The 20,305-nt window shown below is 33.2% G+C and overlaps 1 protein-coding gene across 2 annotated transcripts; it reads left to right on the top strand.

Moving 5' to 3' along the window:
* Positions 1–1,866: 1,866 nt before the first annotated feature.
* LOC129454281 (5-hydroxytryptamine receptor 3A) lies at positions 1,867–18,362 on the top strand. 2 transcript variants are annotated; one of them, XM_055218756.2, is made up of 10 exons: positions 1,867–2,259; positions 3,469–3,635; positions 3,996–4,040; positions 7,953–8,062; positions 9,352–9,372; positions 13,600–13,769; positions 13,882–14,042; positions 14,229–14,439; positions 14,609–14,866; positions 18,101–18,362. In XM_055218756.2, exons 1-10 carry the CDS (start codon positions 2,214–2,216, stop codon positions 18,325–18,327), a joined length of 1,416 nt encoding a protein of 471 aa, XP_055074731.2. In that variant the 5' UTR covers positions 1,867–2,213; the 3' UTR covers positions 18,328–18,362. The 2 variants fall into 2 exon arrangements, with proteins under 2 accessions (XP_055074731.2, XP_055074732.2); XM_055218757.2 differs by lacking the exon at positions 9,352–9,372.
* The last annotated feature ends 1,943 nt before the right edge of the window (positions 18,363–20,305 follow it).

Raw genomic sequence — 20,305 nt, 5'->3', positions numbered from 1 at the left:
AATGATATTTCTCAATTACTTCTTGTTTTTCGCCTACAGCAAACAAATCAAAGGTCATTATCTACACTAACGGCATGACTGAATCCTCCAATAATGAATTATTATCTCCAGTGAATCCGAGGGAAAAGTGTTTAGAGGAAATAAAGAAGATGAGTAAAGATCTGTTAGCTATCCGTCAACAAGTTGAAGAACACTTACGCAGTAAAGATGAATCACACATCACTAATGAATGGATCATGTTTGGTCAGGTCATTGATCGTTTACTCTTTATTCTGTATTCTATTTTCATTACTGTGAGCTCAATCACAATTCTGGTTCTGTGGGTGAACTCCTCTCATAAACATGAGAACTAGTAGTGACTCAAAGTCATTGTCTGGCTATTTATAAACAATTAGGTTGCAATTAGGCTGTGCTGTATTGTGAATAAGTCATGGCTCAAGGACGAATGCAACCCCTATCAGGTGTGACTTATTCAGGATATTTCTTTTATAAAACAGGTACCACATATATATTAGAAATATTGATGTTACACATATTGCTAAGGGTGCTTTGCAGTGATACACATAATTGTTGGGTGCAGCTGGCATTATTTATGATAAGACACAGCAATTGACCAATCAGAATTAAGAAGTGAAACTAAAGGTCATTTGTAAATTCTTTGTATAGCTTATGTTAAAATGTCCAAATCCTTTGCCCAAAAGTTTTATCGGTACTTGAAAAGCTTAAATATGTAACATTTTACTGTATTTCATTTGCATCAAAAATAACTTCTTGCCATAGATTTTATACATCACATCTTTCACTGTGGAAAAAAATTGTGTTTAGAAAAAGCTAATATTAAAAATATTGGTAACACAATTGCTTACAATAAGGTTGTATAAGTTGGCATTAGTAAATGCATTAACTTACTGTACATAAACAAGCAGGTACTGTATTGGAGTAGTAAAAACTTTTATCTTGGTTTAATCATCATTTCCTAATCTTTGTAAGTCGCTTTGGATAAAAGCATCTGCTAAATGCCTAAATGTAAACAATGAACAATATAATTTTTCAGCATTTATTGATTCTTGTTAATGTTAGTTAATGTCAATGCAGTTATTCATGTTAGTACATGATGCTTTAATTAATGTTGATTTTATAAATGTATTAATAAATGCCCAAATTAACATGAACTAAGATTAATAAATGCTGTAGAAGTATCTTTCATTTTAAGTCTGTGTTAGCTAATGCATTAACTAACTGTTTACAAATACAATGTATAGTATAGTATAGTATACAAAACATTTGTTCCCATATAGTTTTAAGCTTATGTATATGTATATTTATAGAAAAATAATGATTTAATATGTGACCTATTCACTTTCTAAAAGTGTATTTATTTATTTATTTATGATGTGAAGAGTTTCGTTGCAAAACGAGATTGGTTGTGCATTCCAATTAATATCAATTGAACTACAGTTGGTTTGTTTTGATTTAAACCTTCATAACTTAAAAAATACAGCTAAGTAGCACCATAAAACAAAATAATAACACGATAACATAATAATAAACATGTTTTGACAAAAATTTTAAAAAATTGATTTATCTCGTTTTGCAACAAAACTCTTCATGTCTTTATTTCCATTTATGTGAATGACATAGAAAAATATAATAAACAAAAACTTTTCAGTCGAGATTTGCAGTTGTGACTGATTTATTTGACCATAAAGAAGGTTTACATTTATGAAACTCAATAAATGAATGTTGATTTAGTTCATTTCCTGCAAATATGGAAAACACAATTTTTCACACACTTTTCCATATTTAAAAAAATATGTATTTGTTACCCTTTGACTTATCACTGTTCAGTTTAGTAGTGGCCCTAGCTAATATTTTTTATAATACGTGCACAAACAATATAAAGAGCCATAATATGTCATGCGTAAATGTTCTTTCCTCTCATTAAATGTGTGACAGTGAACGTGTTATTCTCACTGAAAAACAAAGTGGATCATTAATGAGTTCAGATGAACGTATCTATAGCTGTTGAAACAGGATTGGTCTGTAGATAGCACAGGTGTTAAACAACATGTATCCAACATGATACTGCCAGTAAAGAGTCATTACGTTTCTCTTACATTACCTGTAGAGGTACATGTAAAGTAAGCAGTACATTTTAAATTGAAGAAATATCGAAACAGAATCATCTCATCTTGAATTGTTAACGGAGGATTATGGGACATCTTCGGCATTATTTGACATGTTTCATTCTGCTAACAGGTAATAAATTATTAAACGGCTTCTATATGTATCATACATCGCATGTCAAGTTTTGTCTTTGTAAATTTGTTTGGTCTTTACAGAGTTTACACTGTAAAAATTTTGCTGTAATTATGCAGCTGGTTGCCAGTAACTTACTGTACAATATAAAGACTGAAAATGTTTCATGTTCATTTAACTTTGAACAAACTGTTGCCAGTAAATAACATAAATGTTAAATCTACAGTAAGTTACTGGCAGCTAGTCAGTAAAATAACCAATTTAACTGAACTTGCACTGCAGCATTTTTACAGTGCTGATTGTAAAACAAAAAACTGTATTTCTATATGCTCGTTTCCAATCTAATATTAACATTTTTTATATTATTAAACGCAGTAGACCCTAGTGACCATAAAGAAGCACTGTAAAAACAAATTCCGTAGAAATTATGTTATTGCAGCTGGGTTGCCGGTAATTTACCGTAGATTTAAATTTATGTTATTTACCGGCAAGAGTTTGTTCAAAGTTAAATAAATTTTAAATATTAACAAGTCTTTAACTTTACAGAATAAAACTATACAATAACAGCCCCATGCAAAGCATTTTGGGAACCAGAAATCATCATCAACCTTTTTCTGTTTTTTGCTTCAGATTTTACTCTGTAAAGACAAAGACTTGTAAATGCTTAATGTTTATTTAACTTTGAACAAAATGTTGCCAGTAAATAACATAAATTTAAATCTACAGTGAGTTACCGGCAACCCAGCTGCAATAACACTGTCATTTCTACGGATTTTTTTTACAGTGAGGTTTACATTTATGAAACTCAATAAATGTAACTGAATGTTGTTTTAGTTCACCTCCTGCAAATATGGAAAACAAAAAATGTCACACACTTTCCCATAATAAAAAAAAACTATTGATTTTTCAAGAGGCTACTAATGACACATCATGTGTATATTTTCATCTCTTAGAACATTTTTTGATTAAATGGGTTAATACAAAATGTCTGAACATTAGATAATACAATTTATAATAATCATTAATTTAAAAAAATCATAGTAAAAACTTTATTACAGTAACTTTTGCAATGTTTTAATGTCTTTAAGACAACTGGTTTCAGGATGATTTTTTACACATAAAAGCATCTGCCTAATAATGCAAACACTACTGTATGATTTTAAACCATCACTCACATTATTTTCTCTGGTCTGTCTTTGTGATCTGAAGCGTTGCCGTGTCTGTTGAGTTTGCTTCGCTGTGAAGAGGGACAAAGTGGACCCACTTATGAGTCTTTACAGGAGGTGTTTGACAGAAAGCCTTTAAGACCTTCTGTAAACCTTAGCACCCCAACCATAACAAACATCTCGTTTACTCTCTATGCTGTCTTAGGAGTGGTGAGTAAATGCTGGATTAAGCATTAAATCAAATTTTAATACATTTATATAACATTATTTATCATTAGATGACTGTAGAAATGTTATTTTATGACTCATAAAATTCCTCTGAAGTGTGACTCTATACTGAATACTGAATTTCATTATATTGCAATTTAGTAAGTTCCTTTTCCTGTCATTTCAATTTAAATTCAATTCAACATGAGTTTAATTTCAAAGTTGCACCCTTAAGTGCTTCACGATGCCATAGAAGAATAATTTTTAGCTGTATGGTTCCATAAAGACTTTTTTAAGCACCTTCATTTTTAAGACGGACTGAATTTTTAAATCTGTATTTATTTTACCTGATCTGTTCTGCAGAATGAAAAGGCACAGATTCTTACCACATTCCTCTGGCTCAGGCTGGTAAGTTTATAAATGTTATAAGAGCAATCACAGTGTTATGGGTGTGATATATGCAGTCAAAACTTAAAATCAAAATTTGAAGAGAATGTATTTATTACCAATATATTGAACCATCTGTTTATATTTTATGTTTAAGTCATTAGCCCTGGTGATAGAGTCTATACATCAGAAAAACATCAGGCTAAATATCAAGAGATTTATATTTAAGATGAGGGAAACATGCATGCATTATAAAATGTGCTCCTGTATAGCTCAGTGTTAAAGCATTGGGTTAATAGTGCATAAAGTCATGGGTTTGAACCCAGAGAGCACACATAAGTGATAAAAATGTTGTAATGCACTGTAAATCGCTTTGGATTAAAGTGTCTGCCAAATAATGTAATGTAATGCATTGTGGATGTAACAAAAAAACAGACACTAGTCTTTGGGAGACAAAATAAGGAATTCTGTAAATTGAAAGGCACCAACCAGAAGCAATAATATCCAACGCATGGAGAAAGAGTGGCTTTTCAAAGAACATTTAATATTTACAGTATTTATTTTATTTTAATTGTTGTATGGGCATTTATAAGGAAGAAACAACGTTATGACAATTCTGAAATTTACACATCTATGTTTGGTTTCAGCAGCTACAACATAAACAAATGGCTTTTGTGGACTAAACGCAACTTCTGAGACTTTCACATAGAATCAATAACAATAGAGGCAATTTACAGTTTATTTCTGATGTAAAGGAAAATTAATGACAAATTACTTTCGTTCATATATGAAGAGCCTGGTTCCAAAATGAGATTACTTTGTTTTTAAAATGTTTGTCAAAACATTTTTATTATTATGTTATCATGTTTTTGTTGTGTTTTAGCCTATTGTGCTACTTAGCTGTATTTTTATGTTATGAAGGCTTAAATCAAAACAAAGCAACTGCAGTTTGATTGATGTTATTTCACATATATTTACATCTAATTTTACATATATTTGAAATATATTCTACTATATAGTAAACATACCTTTGACACTATATCTGTACATATATTGTTAATACATGTCCCATATACATGTACACATATTGTGCATACATTTACAATATATATGTACATATATTTCACATATATTTACATCTAATTTTACATATATATGAAATATATTCTACTATATAGTAAACATACATTTGATACTATATCTGTATATATATTGTTAATACATCTCCCATAAACATGTACACATATTGTGCATACATTTACAATAATATACAGTCTTGTTCAAAATAATAGCAGTACAATGTGACTAACCAGAATAATCAAGGTTTTTAGTATATTTTTTATTGCTACGTGGCAAACAAGTTACCAGTAGGTTCAGTAGATTCTCAGAAAACAAACAAGACCCAGCATTCATGATATGCACGCTCTTAAGGCTGTGTAATTGGGCAATTAGTTGAAAGGGGTGTGTTCAAAAAAATAGCAGTGTCTACCTTTGACTGTACAAACTCAAAACTATTTTGTACAAACATTTTTTTTTCTGGGATCCTGTGAATCACTAAACTAATATTTAGTTGTATGACCACAGTTTTTTAAAACTGCTTGACATCTGTGTGGCATGGAGTCAACCAACTTGTGGCACCTTTCAGCTGTTATTCCACTCCATGATTCTTTAACAACATTCCACAATTCATTCACATTTCTTGGTTTTGCTTCAGAAACAGCATTTTTGATATCACCCCACAAGTTCTCAATTGGATTAAGGTCTGGAGATTGGGCTGGCCACTCCATAACATTAATTTTGTTGGTTTGGAACCAAGACTTTGCCCGTTTACTAGTGTGTTTTGGGTCATTGTCTTGTTGAAACAACCATTTCAAGGGCATGTCCTCTTCAGCATAGGGCAACATGACCTCTTCAAGTATTTTAACATATGCAAACTGACCCATGATCCCTGGTATGCGATAAATAGGCCCAACACCATAGTAGGAGAAACATGCCCATATCATGATGCTTGCACCTCCATGCTTCACTGTCTTCACTCTGTACTGTGGCTTGAATTCAGAGTTTGGGGGTCTTCTCACAAACTGCCTGTGGCCCTTGGACCCAAAAAGAACAATTTTACTCTCATCAGTCCACAAAATGTTCCTCCATTTCTCTTTAGGCCAGTTGATGTGTTCTTTGGCAAATTGTAACCTCTTCTGCACATGCCTTTTTTTTAACAGAGGGACTTTACGGGGGATTCTTGAAAATAGATTAGCTTCACATAGACGTCTTCTAACTGTCACAGTACTTACAGGTAACTCCAGACTGTCTTTGATCATCCTGGAGGGATCATTGGCTGAGCCTTTGCCATTCTGGTTATTCTTCTATCCATTTTGATGGTTGTCTTCCATTTTCTTCCACGTCTCTCTGGTTTTGCTCTCCATTTTAAGGCATTGGAGATCATTTTAGCTGAACAGCCTATCATTTTTTGCACCTCTTTATAGGTTTTCCCCTCTCCAATCAACTTTTAAATCAAAGTACGCTGTTCTTCTGAACAATGTCTTGAACGACCCATTTTCCTCAGCTTTCAAATGCATGTTCAACAAGTGTTGGCTTCATCCTTAAATAGAGGCCACCTGATTCACATCTGTTTCTTCACAAAATTGATGACCTCAGTGATTGAATGCCACACTGCTATTTTTTTGAACACACCCCTTTCAACTAATTGCCCAATTGCACAGCCTTAAGAGTGTGCATATCATGAATGCTGGGTCTCATTTGTTTTCTGAGAATCTACTGAACCTACTGGTAACTTGTTTGCCACGTAGCAATAAAAAAATATACTAAAAACCTTGATTATTCTGGTTAGTCACATTGTACTGCTATTATTTTGAACAAGACTGTATGTACATATATTTCACATATATTTACATCAAATTTTATATATATTTGAAATATATTCTACTATATAGTAAACATACATTTGACACTATATCTGTACATATATTGTTAATACATGTCCCATATACATGTACATATGTTTCACATATATTTGCATCTAATTTTAAATATATTTACAATGTTTTCCACAATATATTGAACGCATATCTACATATAGACGGTTTCATTGGAAGCACGTGATACACGTCTGGATCCGAACCTTACTTCCGGTTTCGTTTTTTTAATGCTCCGACTAGTTGCTAAACTGATCTCTTGAACAAATGCCTCGTCGAAAATAACAAATGTTTTGGTTTCCTAGGTAATCTATGTGTTGTTTTTTGCTTGTTATATAAATAAACTACGTTTAAAGAACTTTGTTGTTATTTATTCTTAGCGGAGTTTACTATACGTGCAGCTGCTTGTTTATGTTGTTACTGCTGAAATGGTCTATATTTCCATATAATTGTACATATATTTGAAATATATTCTACCATATAGTAAACATACATTGACACTATATCTGTACATATATTGTTAATACATTTTCGCATATAAATGGAATACATTATGTCGGATTTTTATAAATATAATATTGCATATATTTGGAGATATATAAACACATATATTATATATGTATGTGCAATATATTGAAAGCAGCAATCTTTGTATATTTTGCAATATATTTAATATGTTTAGAGTATATGTACCATCAATATATTATTCCATGTATATATAATATTTTGGAAAAGGAAAGGAAAATAATATATTAAAGTAATATAGCCTATTGGTAAATATATTTTCCTTTCATAAGGGAAAGCAAAACATTTTATTTTTTGACAAGGTATTTGTTTCAGAGATCAGTTTAGCCACTAGCCAGACCAATAAATAAATACAAACTGGAAGTTCACTTCAGTTTAGGTGCGTAACCGTGACAACACGTGTGCGTCCATTGAAACAGTGTATATGGAAAATATATATATTTTTTAAATGCTCTTTGTTCATGTTTTTATATAGTACTGGTTCCATGAGTTCCTAATTTGGGATTCGGAAAACTGTGATGATGTTACAAGGATTTCCCTTCCTGTAAAAGAGCTCTGGACACCTGACATTATCGTTTATGAGTTGTAAGTGTGGAAGATTTCTACAATTAAAAATGTTTCGGTTTATCAGCATTCTTTATCAGCATCTGTGTTCATCACTCCCCTCCCATTGGTTGGACAACAGAAACTCTTCCGATAGTTAAGCCAAAGTTGCTATGTCAGGCTGATTCACAAACAAACTACAGAAATAGAAGCCGCACTTTCCCACTAATCTCAAAATATTGCAGTACCCTTGTTTGCCGCTAGGGGCCTCCCCCTCATGCACAAACGAGAAACTCCGCCTGTGTGTGGACGATTCACTTCGTACGAATTCATACAAAAATAATTCAGGTGGCATATAGTTTGGAAATAAAATTGCAGATTATTTTAAGTGGGTCATTCGATGGAAATGTCTTTTTTTGTCCCTTCACTCTTATAACGGATGTGTTAAAAACAACACATTGTGTTAATTCTGGGACAACACACAAAATGTGTTGTCCCAGAATCCACCCATCTCTGTGTTATTATTGAAAAAACAAATTTTTTATGTTACTTTTAACACAACTTCTGTTTTATTTTAACACAAAATGACACATAATAAAAGCTTAACACAAAAAGATGTGTAAAAAATTAAAGCAACACTATGTATTTTTTTACCTTTAAATAATGTCTCTAAAATTATTTCAGTGATAGAACAACTTTTAACTGGACAAATTGTACTGTTGCTGCAACCTGAGCAGCATCCTAGCTGCTACAAGCACACTCTGAAAGTGGCGGTGGAGGGTAGGAAACACAGCCCCGCCCCTCCCCCTGCCTGCAGAAGAGTATTTGATACCAGGCACTGTTGCGCTTTTCAACCACATGGGGGAGCTGTAAGTCATTTTTACATGGAAACTACATAGTGTTGCTTTAACACATCCTTTCTAGAAGTGTAGCTTTTACAGAAATATTACACTTGAAAAACACTTAAGGGTTAAAATTTCTTTATATTTTAAAATGAAACAATATGTTATTTGAACAATAACACTTTCTCAAAACCATCAGTGTGGCATTATTTGTTTATTAAATAATTATTTAGAATTCCAAGCACCGCAGAAGTGCTCATCCCCACAGCCATATACAGAGAAGAGCTTTTTTCTACAATTTAAATTACATAATATATTATGTAAATGGTAAACAAATGGTAAATAAATATTTTAAAATGTGAAATGTGTAATGAAAGTAGTTGTCCCCTGGAGTTGTGTCACTGGTGTTACCGTTTAACAAAATTATTTTATTTTTAAATAAGAATCGCACTGACATCACTTGACCTTTATTCTTTCCATTTCCTAAAGATTGATAGAGGAAGGCCCATGGTAAGTCCACTGTTTCAGTTATCAGAAGTTTTCTCTTTTTTTATTTTTTCATATGAAGCTGTTACTGGTATGAGCTACTTTATTGTAATTGTAATAAAAAGTTTGAATACAAATGGATTTAACCACTTTAATGAGTACTCCATTTTCTTAAAAAAAAAATCCTGATAATTTACTCACCTCCATGTCATCCAAAATGTTGATGTCTTTCTTTGTTCAGTCAAGAAGAAAATAAGGCAACATTCCAGGATTTTTCTCTATTTAATAGACTTTATTGAACCCCAACAGTTTACAGTTTCAATGCAGTTTAAAATTGCATTTTTTTTTTTTTAAGAAAGTGGAGTAACCCTTTTTAATTTAGTGAGTATACGATTATTGGGAACATGTGGCTTGATACCTTGCAGCAGCCATTTTGTAATATTTAATTTTAATGAAACCTTTAATGGTTAACACCACTGAAGATCAGTAACACCAGTGACTTATATTTATACTTTACTTAAAGCTATTCATTTAGTTCTTTTGCATAAAATAGCACGAATATTTTGTGATTGTAACTTTCCTTTATCATTGTTAATTCTCCTTTGGTCAGGTTTGGCTAAATTGAGTGCAGCTTAGAAACACAGACAGTGTAGGGATTTGGATTTGTTAGGTTAAAAATGGGTTTTTAAAATGTTGTTTATGATCTTTTACTGACTGCTTTCACTGAGTGTCACTGATCTTTGATTTCCGCATGGAACAATTTAGTCTCAGCTACTTAATTATAGTTTAAGTACCGTATTTTCCGGAGTATAAGTCACACTTTTTTTCATAGTTTGGCTGGTCTTTCGACTTCTAGTCAGGCTTGACTTGTAAGTCAGTATGAATTCATTTTGACTTATATACCAAGAGACAACATTACCATCTACAGCCGCGAGAGTCTGTCATATGCTGCTCCTGTATTTATATAATTCAATGAATTCAGTGATGTGGAATGACGAGCCTGCGAACGTGATGCTCGAACTGATAATGTTACTTTAAAATGTATGGACACCTATTCAGCCTGCTGTTCTGTGTGCTATTGTTTAGTGTAATAACTCACCTTTCCACATTAATGGCGCTTTTCCGTTGCATGGTGCCCCATGGTTTGGTTTGGTTTGGGTCGGGTCAGCTCACCTCACTTTGGCGTAGTTAGCTTTTCCATCGAGTTTAGTATCACTTCGCAGTGGGAGGGATTTTAGGCGTGTCGTTATATTTGCGCTGCCCACATCTGTGACATCATACAAGTGAGAGGAGAGCGTTGTTGTACATTCCCATACATTTATTTATTTCTCAGTCCGCCACAAAATTAAAATTGGCCCACAGAAATAGATGTTTGCACATCGCGTTTATCACTACCTCTGTATCACATGACAGTTTCAAACACCCGCGGCGTCAGCCGACGGCGCTCCGCTGAGCCTCACTGAAGTTGCATTTAAGCATATAATGCTGACGTGCTAGACGAGATTGTTCCGCCACAAACTGCAAGCCTGGAAAAAAACTGTTATGGTGTCCCTGATTCTCAACATGTGGATGTTTTTCGTCGCTAAAAGGGTGTTTGGGAACTTATAGCAGAGCACAGATGACAACATGTTTGCTCGAGACAGCGCAAGCTAGCCTAGCACAGGTAAAGCTAGTGATGACGCTGTTAGTGACGTTTCTTTCAGACCAATCAGTGATCTACAGTGTTTTCGCGTCACGTTTGGTATCAGCTCGGGTCGCTTGGAACCCCAACCGAGGTGGTACGAAAAAAAGTATCGGGTACCACGTACTGCACCTAATGGAAAAGCTCCCAAAAGTAAGCTGACCCGACCCAAACTAAACCAAACCGTGGGGTACTATGCAATGGAAAAGCGCCATAAATGTCTGTTCTTCAGCTTGGATTTTGTGAAATCATTTTCTAAATAAATGTGACATGTAGTCCATTGCGACTTATATATGTTTTTCTTCTTCATGACACATTGTTGATTAATGCGACTTATACTCCGTAGCGACCTAAAGTCCGTAAAATACGGTATAAGAATATTTTGTCTTCGGCATGTCATTATTTTTCTGTAACTCTGACTACGTGTGCTGGCAAAAAAAATTAATAATTTTAACCCTTGTGCTTTGTTCAAATTCACTACCTTTCGAGTTGTTGGTGGATGAAAACATCCACTAAATTAAACGGCTGTAAAAAATGTAACAGTTTTTGCACAAATCTGTTAATCAACCTCAGTACTGATCAAAACTACCCAATGTTTACCAAAAACTACAGTAGGCCACAAAAAATAAAATCTGATGCTGCACAAAAGTTAAAATGGCATCAAGGCAAATGTTTTACTAATCTTTGACATGCCCAAGACTGTGAAAAGGTAAAAAAAATATCCAGTCCACAAGCACTTTTTATATTGAAAATCTGTCATTTTGTGCATTTTCTTTTATGAATTTGGAATTAAAGTTTTTCAAATCATGGAATTTTTGTAAACATTTGGTAATTTAAAAAATTACTGAGGTTGATTAACAGATTTATGTAAAAAGAAATTAAAAAAAAATAATCATCTGATACATTTTTACTCGAAAGGGTAGTAAATTTGCCCACTGTGTATTGTTGAGTTTTTGAAAAGCATTTTCTAACTATTCTCCCAAAAGTGTTTCTGTGCCTTAGTAGATTAACAAAAATAAAAGGAATAAACTGTATTAAAAAATTGTAATTCTTGTTTTTTATCAAAATATGAGTTAAAATAACATAAAAAGTTGAATAATTTGAGTAATTCTAAATGAACACAATATTGAGTAAATTCATCTTAATTTTATCATGTATAATCCAATTACATTTGTAAGAAGGAAATTAACTTAATAATTAAAAATTACCTTAATGCGACTGCATTTGGAGAGTAAAATTTGAAATTAAAAACTATTTTATGTGTTTTACCTAAAAAGAAAGACTTGTTAGTGTTTAATGTTCATTTATCTTCGAGATTTAATAGTTTCTGTTTCATCTTCGAGTTTACGATTGTTCAGAAGACTGATGCTAGTGCATAGACTGCATACTGAAATATGTCGCGCCTTACAGCTGCCCAAATCGAAACTGGGTGGGTGCGTTGATTGAATTAACAATTTGTGACCTCATCTCACAGAAAGATGAAGTCTTAATCAATGTTTATGGAAATAACAACAAACCATTAACTTTTTACAGTGCAAAATATGTGTCAATGTAAGATTTAAGAAATCATTCCATTTGCTAAAACAGATTATGACAAAAAAACATAGTGGATGAAAACATCCCCAACCACCCATAAGGATTAATACTGCCAAAGAAGTGACAAAAAAGGTTTTCTAATAGATGCACAAAAAAAGAAAAAAATATTAAGCTAAGTCAAAGGATAATCTAATAATGTGGTCCAAGTTTAAAAGGGCAATATTATTTTTACAAGATGTGATATAAGTCTCAGGTGTGACTACAATGTGTCTGTGAAGTTTCAGCTCAAAATATCCACAGACCATTTGTTAAAACATGTCCAAAATGATTTGGGTGGAATCAAGAAAGTGCTGTTTTCATGGATGTACCTTTAAATGCAAATAAGCTACTGTTTCGGTTAAAAAAAGATCTGATTCCTGTGAATGCAGTCTAAGACAATAGTGCAACAATGTGCTAACAAACATTTAGTAAAGCTTTTGGGCAAAATTAACCAGGCAGTCTGTGGCTGTGGGCGGAGCTTGATCAGTGTGACATCACATTAACAAGAGAATCAAAACAGCATGTCTAATGAGACTGCTTTGGATTAATGGGGAATAAAAAAGGAGTTTGTGGATTTATTGTACATTTCTGTTCAAACACATTGTAAAAGTGGATTTTGCATAATATGAGCCATATTAAAAGAAAAATATGTACATTTTAAAATATCTTGCCATACCAAAAGTGGACATTTCTGTGGAATGACCCAAGTTTTAATGTGTATTGGAGACATATTTTGTATGTACTTGCTCAATAACTTATAGTTTGTACTAATTTTTAACCAAAAACAGTTATGAATCACAACATAAGCACTTCAGTTGCTGCTTTTTTAACTTCTAGAAATCTTGCATCTGTATGGTACCTGAAGCATTTCTTTAATCTTATTGCAGTCAAAGAGAAACAATAGATATATTATAGAGAAATCTCATTTGTGATATTTTTCTATTGTGTATTTAATCACATACAGTTCATTGTGTCTTATCTCTCTCTCTGTGCAGTGTTGATGATGATGTGTCTCAAGCTTGCCCATACGTTTATGTCAACCACACCGGCCACATCCGCTACGACAGGATGTTGAGGCTGGTTAGTGCCTGTAACCTACAGATCTTCAACTTTCCCTTCGACATACAGAACTGCACCTTTACCTTTGGCTCCTACATGCACACCAGTAATGTTTCTGCCTTCATATATCATTCAAGCCATTTTCTATTACGCGTTGTAAAATCTTTTATGTATAATTTTTTGTTTACCTGTAATATTGACACCCGTAAACACTTCAGTAAAGGATGTTCGGGTCAGCCCTGCCCTGACCTTTAAGGAGATGACAGAAAATTCACAGCGTTACCTGCAGGCCAGTGGAGAATGGGAGCTGGTGGTCATCTTGGGCGATGCAAACATTTTGAAATTCGGAGTAGATGAATGGGACATCATCACTTTCTGGGTGAGAAAGATATGTGTGCAAATAAAAAAAACTTCAGATTTGTGGCGAATGACATTGATTTCTAAAATCTTTTAAGTTGATCCAACTTTTCACTTACAGTGTGATTCCTCTTAGATATTTTATGGGAAAAAAAGATTTGTCAATACACTTGTCCTAGGCCTTACTTTTCCTGTTTGCGTTCTTCAGGTGGTGATTAGGCGACGTCCGATGCTATACGTCGTCAACCTGATCATCCCCAGCTCCTTTCTCATGATCATTGACATCCTCTCCTTCTATTTGCCACCACACAGCGTGGATCGCTCGTCCTTTAAAATGACCCTCATTCTGGGTTACACGGTCTTTCTTCTCATTATGAATGATCTGCTTCCCAGTACTGCTAATGGAACACCTTTAATAGGTCAATAAACATCAAAACACCTGTGTGAATGTGTTTTTAATGTTCCTCATAGAGGTAGAAATTAGAAATGTAAAATTCAAATGCATTTGTTGGCCACATCAGTTTAGCAGCGCCTTCAGAATATTTCTTAACCCCCATTTGATAATGTTAAACATTTTAAATTTCGCAGGTATCTATTTTTCGGTGTGTTTGGCGCTCATGGTCATCAGTTTACTGGAGACGGTCCTCATCACCTGCGTTCTCCATCATAACTCCATGAAGTACAGGGAAGTGCCACGCTGGGTCCAGGTGTTTGTCATGGGGTTCCTCGGACGACTCGTGTGCTACAGGTTTCCAGATGATCTATATGCTAAATCAGAGAAACAGGATGTTGATCTGTGGGTCACCACACCTGGAGACTCAACCTCTAGTCAGCAAACAGCCAGTGGTGAGATTCTAGTTAAAGGTGCACTTTGTAACTTTTGAAAGGATCTCTTGACAGAAATGCAATATAATATGTAAGGAATAATTGACGAAGGGCGTTGAATTATTCAAAAAATAATCCAAATCCAAGGTGGTAATGTGGCGCGAAGCGGATTATTCAGAAGACCAGAGTCAATTATTCCGCTTATAACACGGTTACCACAAAAATTGCTCTGCACTGAAAAAAATGATACGCTGGATTTACTAAAAAAAATTACAGTGCATCATTTTTGCATCCACTTAAGTTTTACTTGGAATTTTAAGCAATTTAAGCAATTGCAATTTTTAAGTTAGTTTTACACAGAATTTTAAGCAATTTAAGCAATTGCAATTTTTTTAAGTAAGTTTTACATGGAATTTTAAGCTATTTAAAGGATTAGTCCATTTTCTTAAAAGAAAAGTCCAGATAATTTACTCACCACCATGTCATCCAAAATGTTGACGTCTTTCTTTGTTCAGTCGAGAAGAAATTATGTTTTTTGAGGAAAACATTGCAGGATTTTTCTAATTTTAATGGACTTTAATAGAGCCCAACATTTAATACTTAACTCAACACTTAACAGTTTTTTTCAACGGAGTTTCAAAGGACTATAAACAATCCCAAACGAGGCATTAAGGGTCTTATCTAGCAAAACGATTGTCATTTTTGACAAGAAAAATGACAAATATACACTTTTAAAGCACAACTTCTCGTCTAGATCTGGTCATGATGCGCTAGCTGACCCCACTACGTCACCGCAATACGTCATCACGTCAAGAGGTCACAGAGGACGAACGCGAAACTCCGCCCCAGTGTTTACATGTGTTGAGAAAGAGGACCGTTCCTACGTTGTTGTATGTCAACTGATACTAATTAATGTCTTTGTGTCAGTTTATTGTTTACAACGGTCCACAAATGTGCGTTTTATATATGTAACACATGTTCTCCCTACGTCACTACGCATTTACGTTAGGTCGCGCTGAACCGGACCTAGACGAAAAGTTGTGGTTTAAAAGTACACATTTTTATTCTCCTTGTCAAAAATGACAATCGTTTTGCTAGATAAGACCCTTATGCCTCGTTTGGGATTGTTTATAGTCCTTTAAAACTCAGCTGAAAAAAACTGTTATGTGTTGAGTTAAGTATTAAATGTTGGGCTTTATTAAAGTCCATTAAAATTAGAAAAATCCTGCAATGCTTTCCCCAAAAAACATAATTTCTTCCCGACTGAACAAAGAAAGACATCAACATTTTGGATGACATGGTGGTGAGTAAATTATCTGGATTTTTATTTTAAGAAAATGGACTAATCCTTTAAGCAATTGCACATTTATAAAGTTAGTTTTACATGGAATTTTAAGCAATTGCCATTTTTTAAGTACGTTTTACATGGTATTTTAAGCTATTTAAGCAATTGCAATTTTTTTAGTTAGTTTTACATGGAATTTTAAGCAATTGCAATTTTTTAAGTAAGTTTTACATGGAATTTTAAGCTATTTAAGCAATTGCAATTTTTTAAAGTTAGTTTTACATGGAATTTTAAGCAATTGCAATTTTTTAAGTAAGTTTTACATGGTTTTTTTAGCTATTTAAGCAATTGCAAATTTTTTGTTAGTTTTACACAGAATTTTAAGCAATTTAAGCAATTGTTATTTTTTAAGTAAGTTTTACATATAATTTTAAGCTATTTAAGCAATTACAATTTTTTAAAGTAAGTTTTACATGGATATTAAGCTATTTAAGCAATTGCAATTTTTTAAGTAAGTTTTACATGGAATTTTAAGCATTTTAAGCAATTGCAATTTTTAAAGTAAGTTTTACGTGGATTTTTAAGCTATTTAAGCAATTGCGATTTTTTTAAGTTAGTTTTACATGGATTTTAAGCTATAAGCAATTGCAATTTTTAAGTTAGTTGCATGGAATTTTAAGCAATTGCAATTTTTTAAGTAAGTTTTACATGGAATTTTAAACTATTTAAGCAATTGCATTTTTAAGCAAGTTTTACATGGAATTTTAAGCTATTTAACCAATTACTAAAAAATCCATGTAAAACTTACTTTAAAAAGTGCATGCAAAAATTATGCACTATATTTTTAAGTAAATACAGCCTATTATTTTTAGTCCACTGCCTATAGTTAGTTATATTTACTAAAATAATTCAAGCAGTTTCAACTGCTTTCCTCCTTACACATTTTTACATGGTAAAATTTCGTTGAATTTACTAAATAAGGTGTTCATTTAGAACTACTTACCTTTTTGTGTTATTTTTACTCAAATTTGGTTAAAAAAAATAATATTTTATTTTTAAATAAAGTTTACTCATTTTATTTAGTTAAATTTACTAAGCCACAAAATCATTTTTACAGTGTGGTTGGTAATTTTAAAACATTTACTGAACAGTTGTGTGTTTTACAGAAAAATTCTTTCTCAACCAATCAGAATAAACTATATTATCAGTGGTGTATAAAGACTTTACATAATGAACTGTATGGTTTTTATTACTTTACACTGAAAATAATCTCCAGTTGCACAGGATTTAATTAAGTTTTCTTAAAATAATTTTTCTTAAATAAATTGTTGGATCTATGTAATTTAATTATGTACACCAGTTCAACATGATTGAATCAAGTTTTCTTAAAATGAAATTAATTTTAATTAATGTTAATTTCTTTTTAAGAAAACCTAATTTAATTATGTGCAACTGATGTCCAGAAGTTTTTTTTCAGTGTAGAATGAGCCATTTTATCCAAATACACAGTGAGTCCCCTTACATGGTAGTACTACAGTAACCCTAAATCAGGGGTGTCCAATCCTGCTCCTGGGGGGCTAGTGTTTCTGCAGGGTTTTGCACCAACCCTAATCAAACATAACCAATCGGCAGATTAAACTTTCAGGCAGGTGTGTTGTGGGAAGTTTCAGTTAGACTCTGCAGGACACCAGCCCTTCAGGACCGAGTTTGGACATCCCTGTCGTAAATGGACAAACTTTCGTCACTACGTTGTCGCAGATGATGACATGTTTGTCCTGTGGGGATACCGTAGCATTTCGAAAGCGAGGGTGAGCTGTGAACTGAGCCATTAGTTGTAATTCACAGTCTTACAGCTAAATACAGCTAAAAATCTACACAGTGGACCTTTAAAGTGTTGTCTATAGCAAAAAATAACAACTGTATAATGTTTACAAGATGCAGATGATAAAATGAGCTTTTGTGTCCCATAGGTTCTGGAATGGTAACGCTGGATGTGCCAATACTCCGTCAGATCAGTAAAGATCTTTCAGATATGCATTCGTATTTTTCTGTTCTGCGAAAGGAAGACCAACTACAGGACCAGTGGTGTCATGTGGGCTACATCCTGGACTTCCTTCTGTTTCGCATTTATCTGCTGATAATCACGGGTTATGCGCTTGTGATCATTATCATGTGGTGCATCTGGATGAATCAGTAGAAAGAGGCGAAATGGAGACCATTGAAATTGATTTCCTCTATAGTCAGTTCACATGTATTTTGTATTTGTTTTATGCCATTATTATGTCAATATAATGCTTCATTTTTTTATGTTACATCTTTCCCAGTCCAGTACAGTTTGAAGACAACTACTACATACTGTAAGTCAGTGGTCTCCAATGTGGTGCCTGTGAGCACATTCTACTAATAGCCTCAATTTGAATATTTATTAATTACATATTTTTTATATTAGCTTGGCTTCTTTTATGTATGTTAACATTTTAAATTTTTTTTCTTGAAAACCATTTTTTTGCAGTGTATATAACTTCTTGTATGATACTTTGAGCTAAAACTTCACATAGGTACTCTGGGGACACCAAATATGTATTTGACATCTTAAAAAAATTGTGAAATGTCCCCTTTAAAAATGTCAATCTTTGCATGCATTCACAGAAATTTCATAAATGTGTTTAAAACGTCCTTGTGTAAGCTAGTGTGCAACAACATTACACTATTATAAAGCCAAATACACTGACTGAGAAAACATTTAGGTGAGATAATAAAAAAGTTCAAGGGGGATTCCCCTCCATTTTTCAGGCCTTGACTACCACAGAAGCCACACTTGCTGCATTTTAAACAGTTTAACTAGCACATACCAAAATGTGTCTATAGACGGTTTCAGCAGTAACAACAAAAACAAGCGGTTTCCGTGGTCATCACGTAACTTCCGGTAAACTCTGCTAAGAATAAATAACAACAAAGTCCTTTTTAAAGTAGTTTATTTGTATAACAACCAAAATAAACAACACGTAGATTACCTAGGAAACCAAAACATTTGTTATTTTCGATGAGGTATTTGTTTAAGAGTTCAGTTTAGCAACTAGTCAGACCAACAAACAGAAACCGCAAGTAAAGTTCTGACCAGACGCGCAATCGCGTGACCGCACGTGTGTCCGATGAAACCGTCTATACTGTAGCTGGATATCAGATATCTAAATGTAAGTTAGCACTATTATAATAACATATGACTAAACTAAATGTTTATATGCGATATAGTCTATATACATTTCCCAATAATTCCCATTAAGTTTCCAATTTGGAATATTTCTAAAATTCCCCAGATTAAGTTTCCATGGAAATTTATCGGAATTCTCCCGCCCCTTTGCAAGCCTAGGCAGGGGTTTACGGTACTGTATTAGTCCAATATTGCTGTAACAACTATTATTGGACAAAATTCTCGGCCACAATAAGCAATGTGGACCATACATATAGTGGCCTATTTTGGCTATGCAAGACTAATCTGATATCTGGAAAAGATCCCATGAACGACACCAAAAGACTCCACAAACAGTCTAAACATCTTTAATCATCAGTTACATAGATATATAACAATAAGAAATTATATATATGTTATTTACATTTTGTTTTCAAACAGTGCACTTTAAAGCCCCTGAATAAAAAGTCCAGTTCTTTTAACATCAGCAGGATCAAATGAAAAGTTATAAATCTAAAATCGTATCTTATTGAGCAGTCCCACCATAACAAGTGTGTCCATTCATTCAGTCTCCATTATTATGGTCAGTGCATTCAAGTCATTTAAAGCGGAGTAGCACAAGGCTGTTATTGCTTTTACTCACAATATATATCTCCTTTTGAGTTAAAACTAATATGTAGTGAATTATAATACAACTTTACAATAATAAATTCTTTTAAGCGAACAACACTTTGGTACAATTGTCGTTTTTATACATGAGTACCTTCGTTGGACAGATAAGGGTTTCTGTTCAAAACCATTTCTGATTTTGGACTGAAGGCGAGATGCTGGAATGATTAATAATCAATCAGACATTAATACAGTGTGCATTCACACAAACATTAGTAAATTAGTGCAAATAAAATAACCAAAATTATTTCTTCCAACAAAGAACAGAAAAACATACAAAGTGCCATTTTTGGTTGGTGCAAAATATTAAAGCAAA

This window comes from Misgurnus anguillicaudatus, chromosome 23, assembly GCF_027580225.2.
Source record: "Misgurnus anguillicaudatus chromosome 23, ASM2758022v2, whole genome shotgun sequence".
Lineage (NCBI taxonomy): Eukaryota > Metazoa > Chordata > Actinopteri > Cypriniformes > Cobitidae > Misgurnus > Misgurnus anguillicaudatus.
The sequence above is the reverse complement of the archived record's forward strand: the minus strand, read 5'-3'. Positions and strand labels throughout refer to the sequence as shown.

Coding starts and splice junctions, on each gene's coding strand:
- LOC129454281 (XM_055218756.2), top strand. CDS start 2,214: ATGGGACATCTTCGGCATTATTTGACATGTTTCATTCTGCTAACAG. Junction 14,043..14,228: donor GGGACATCATCACTTTCTGG/GTGAGAAAGATA, acceptor TGCGTTCTTCAG/GTGGTGATTAGGCGACGTCC. Junction 14,440..14,608: donor TAATGGAACACCTTTAATAG/GTCAATAAACAT, acceptor TAAATTTCGCAG/GTATCTATTTTTCGGTGTGT.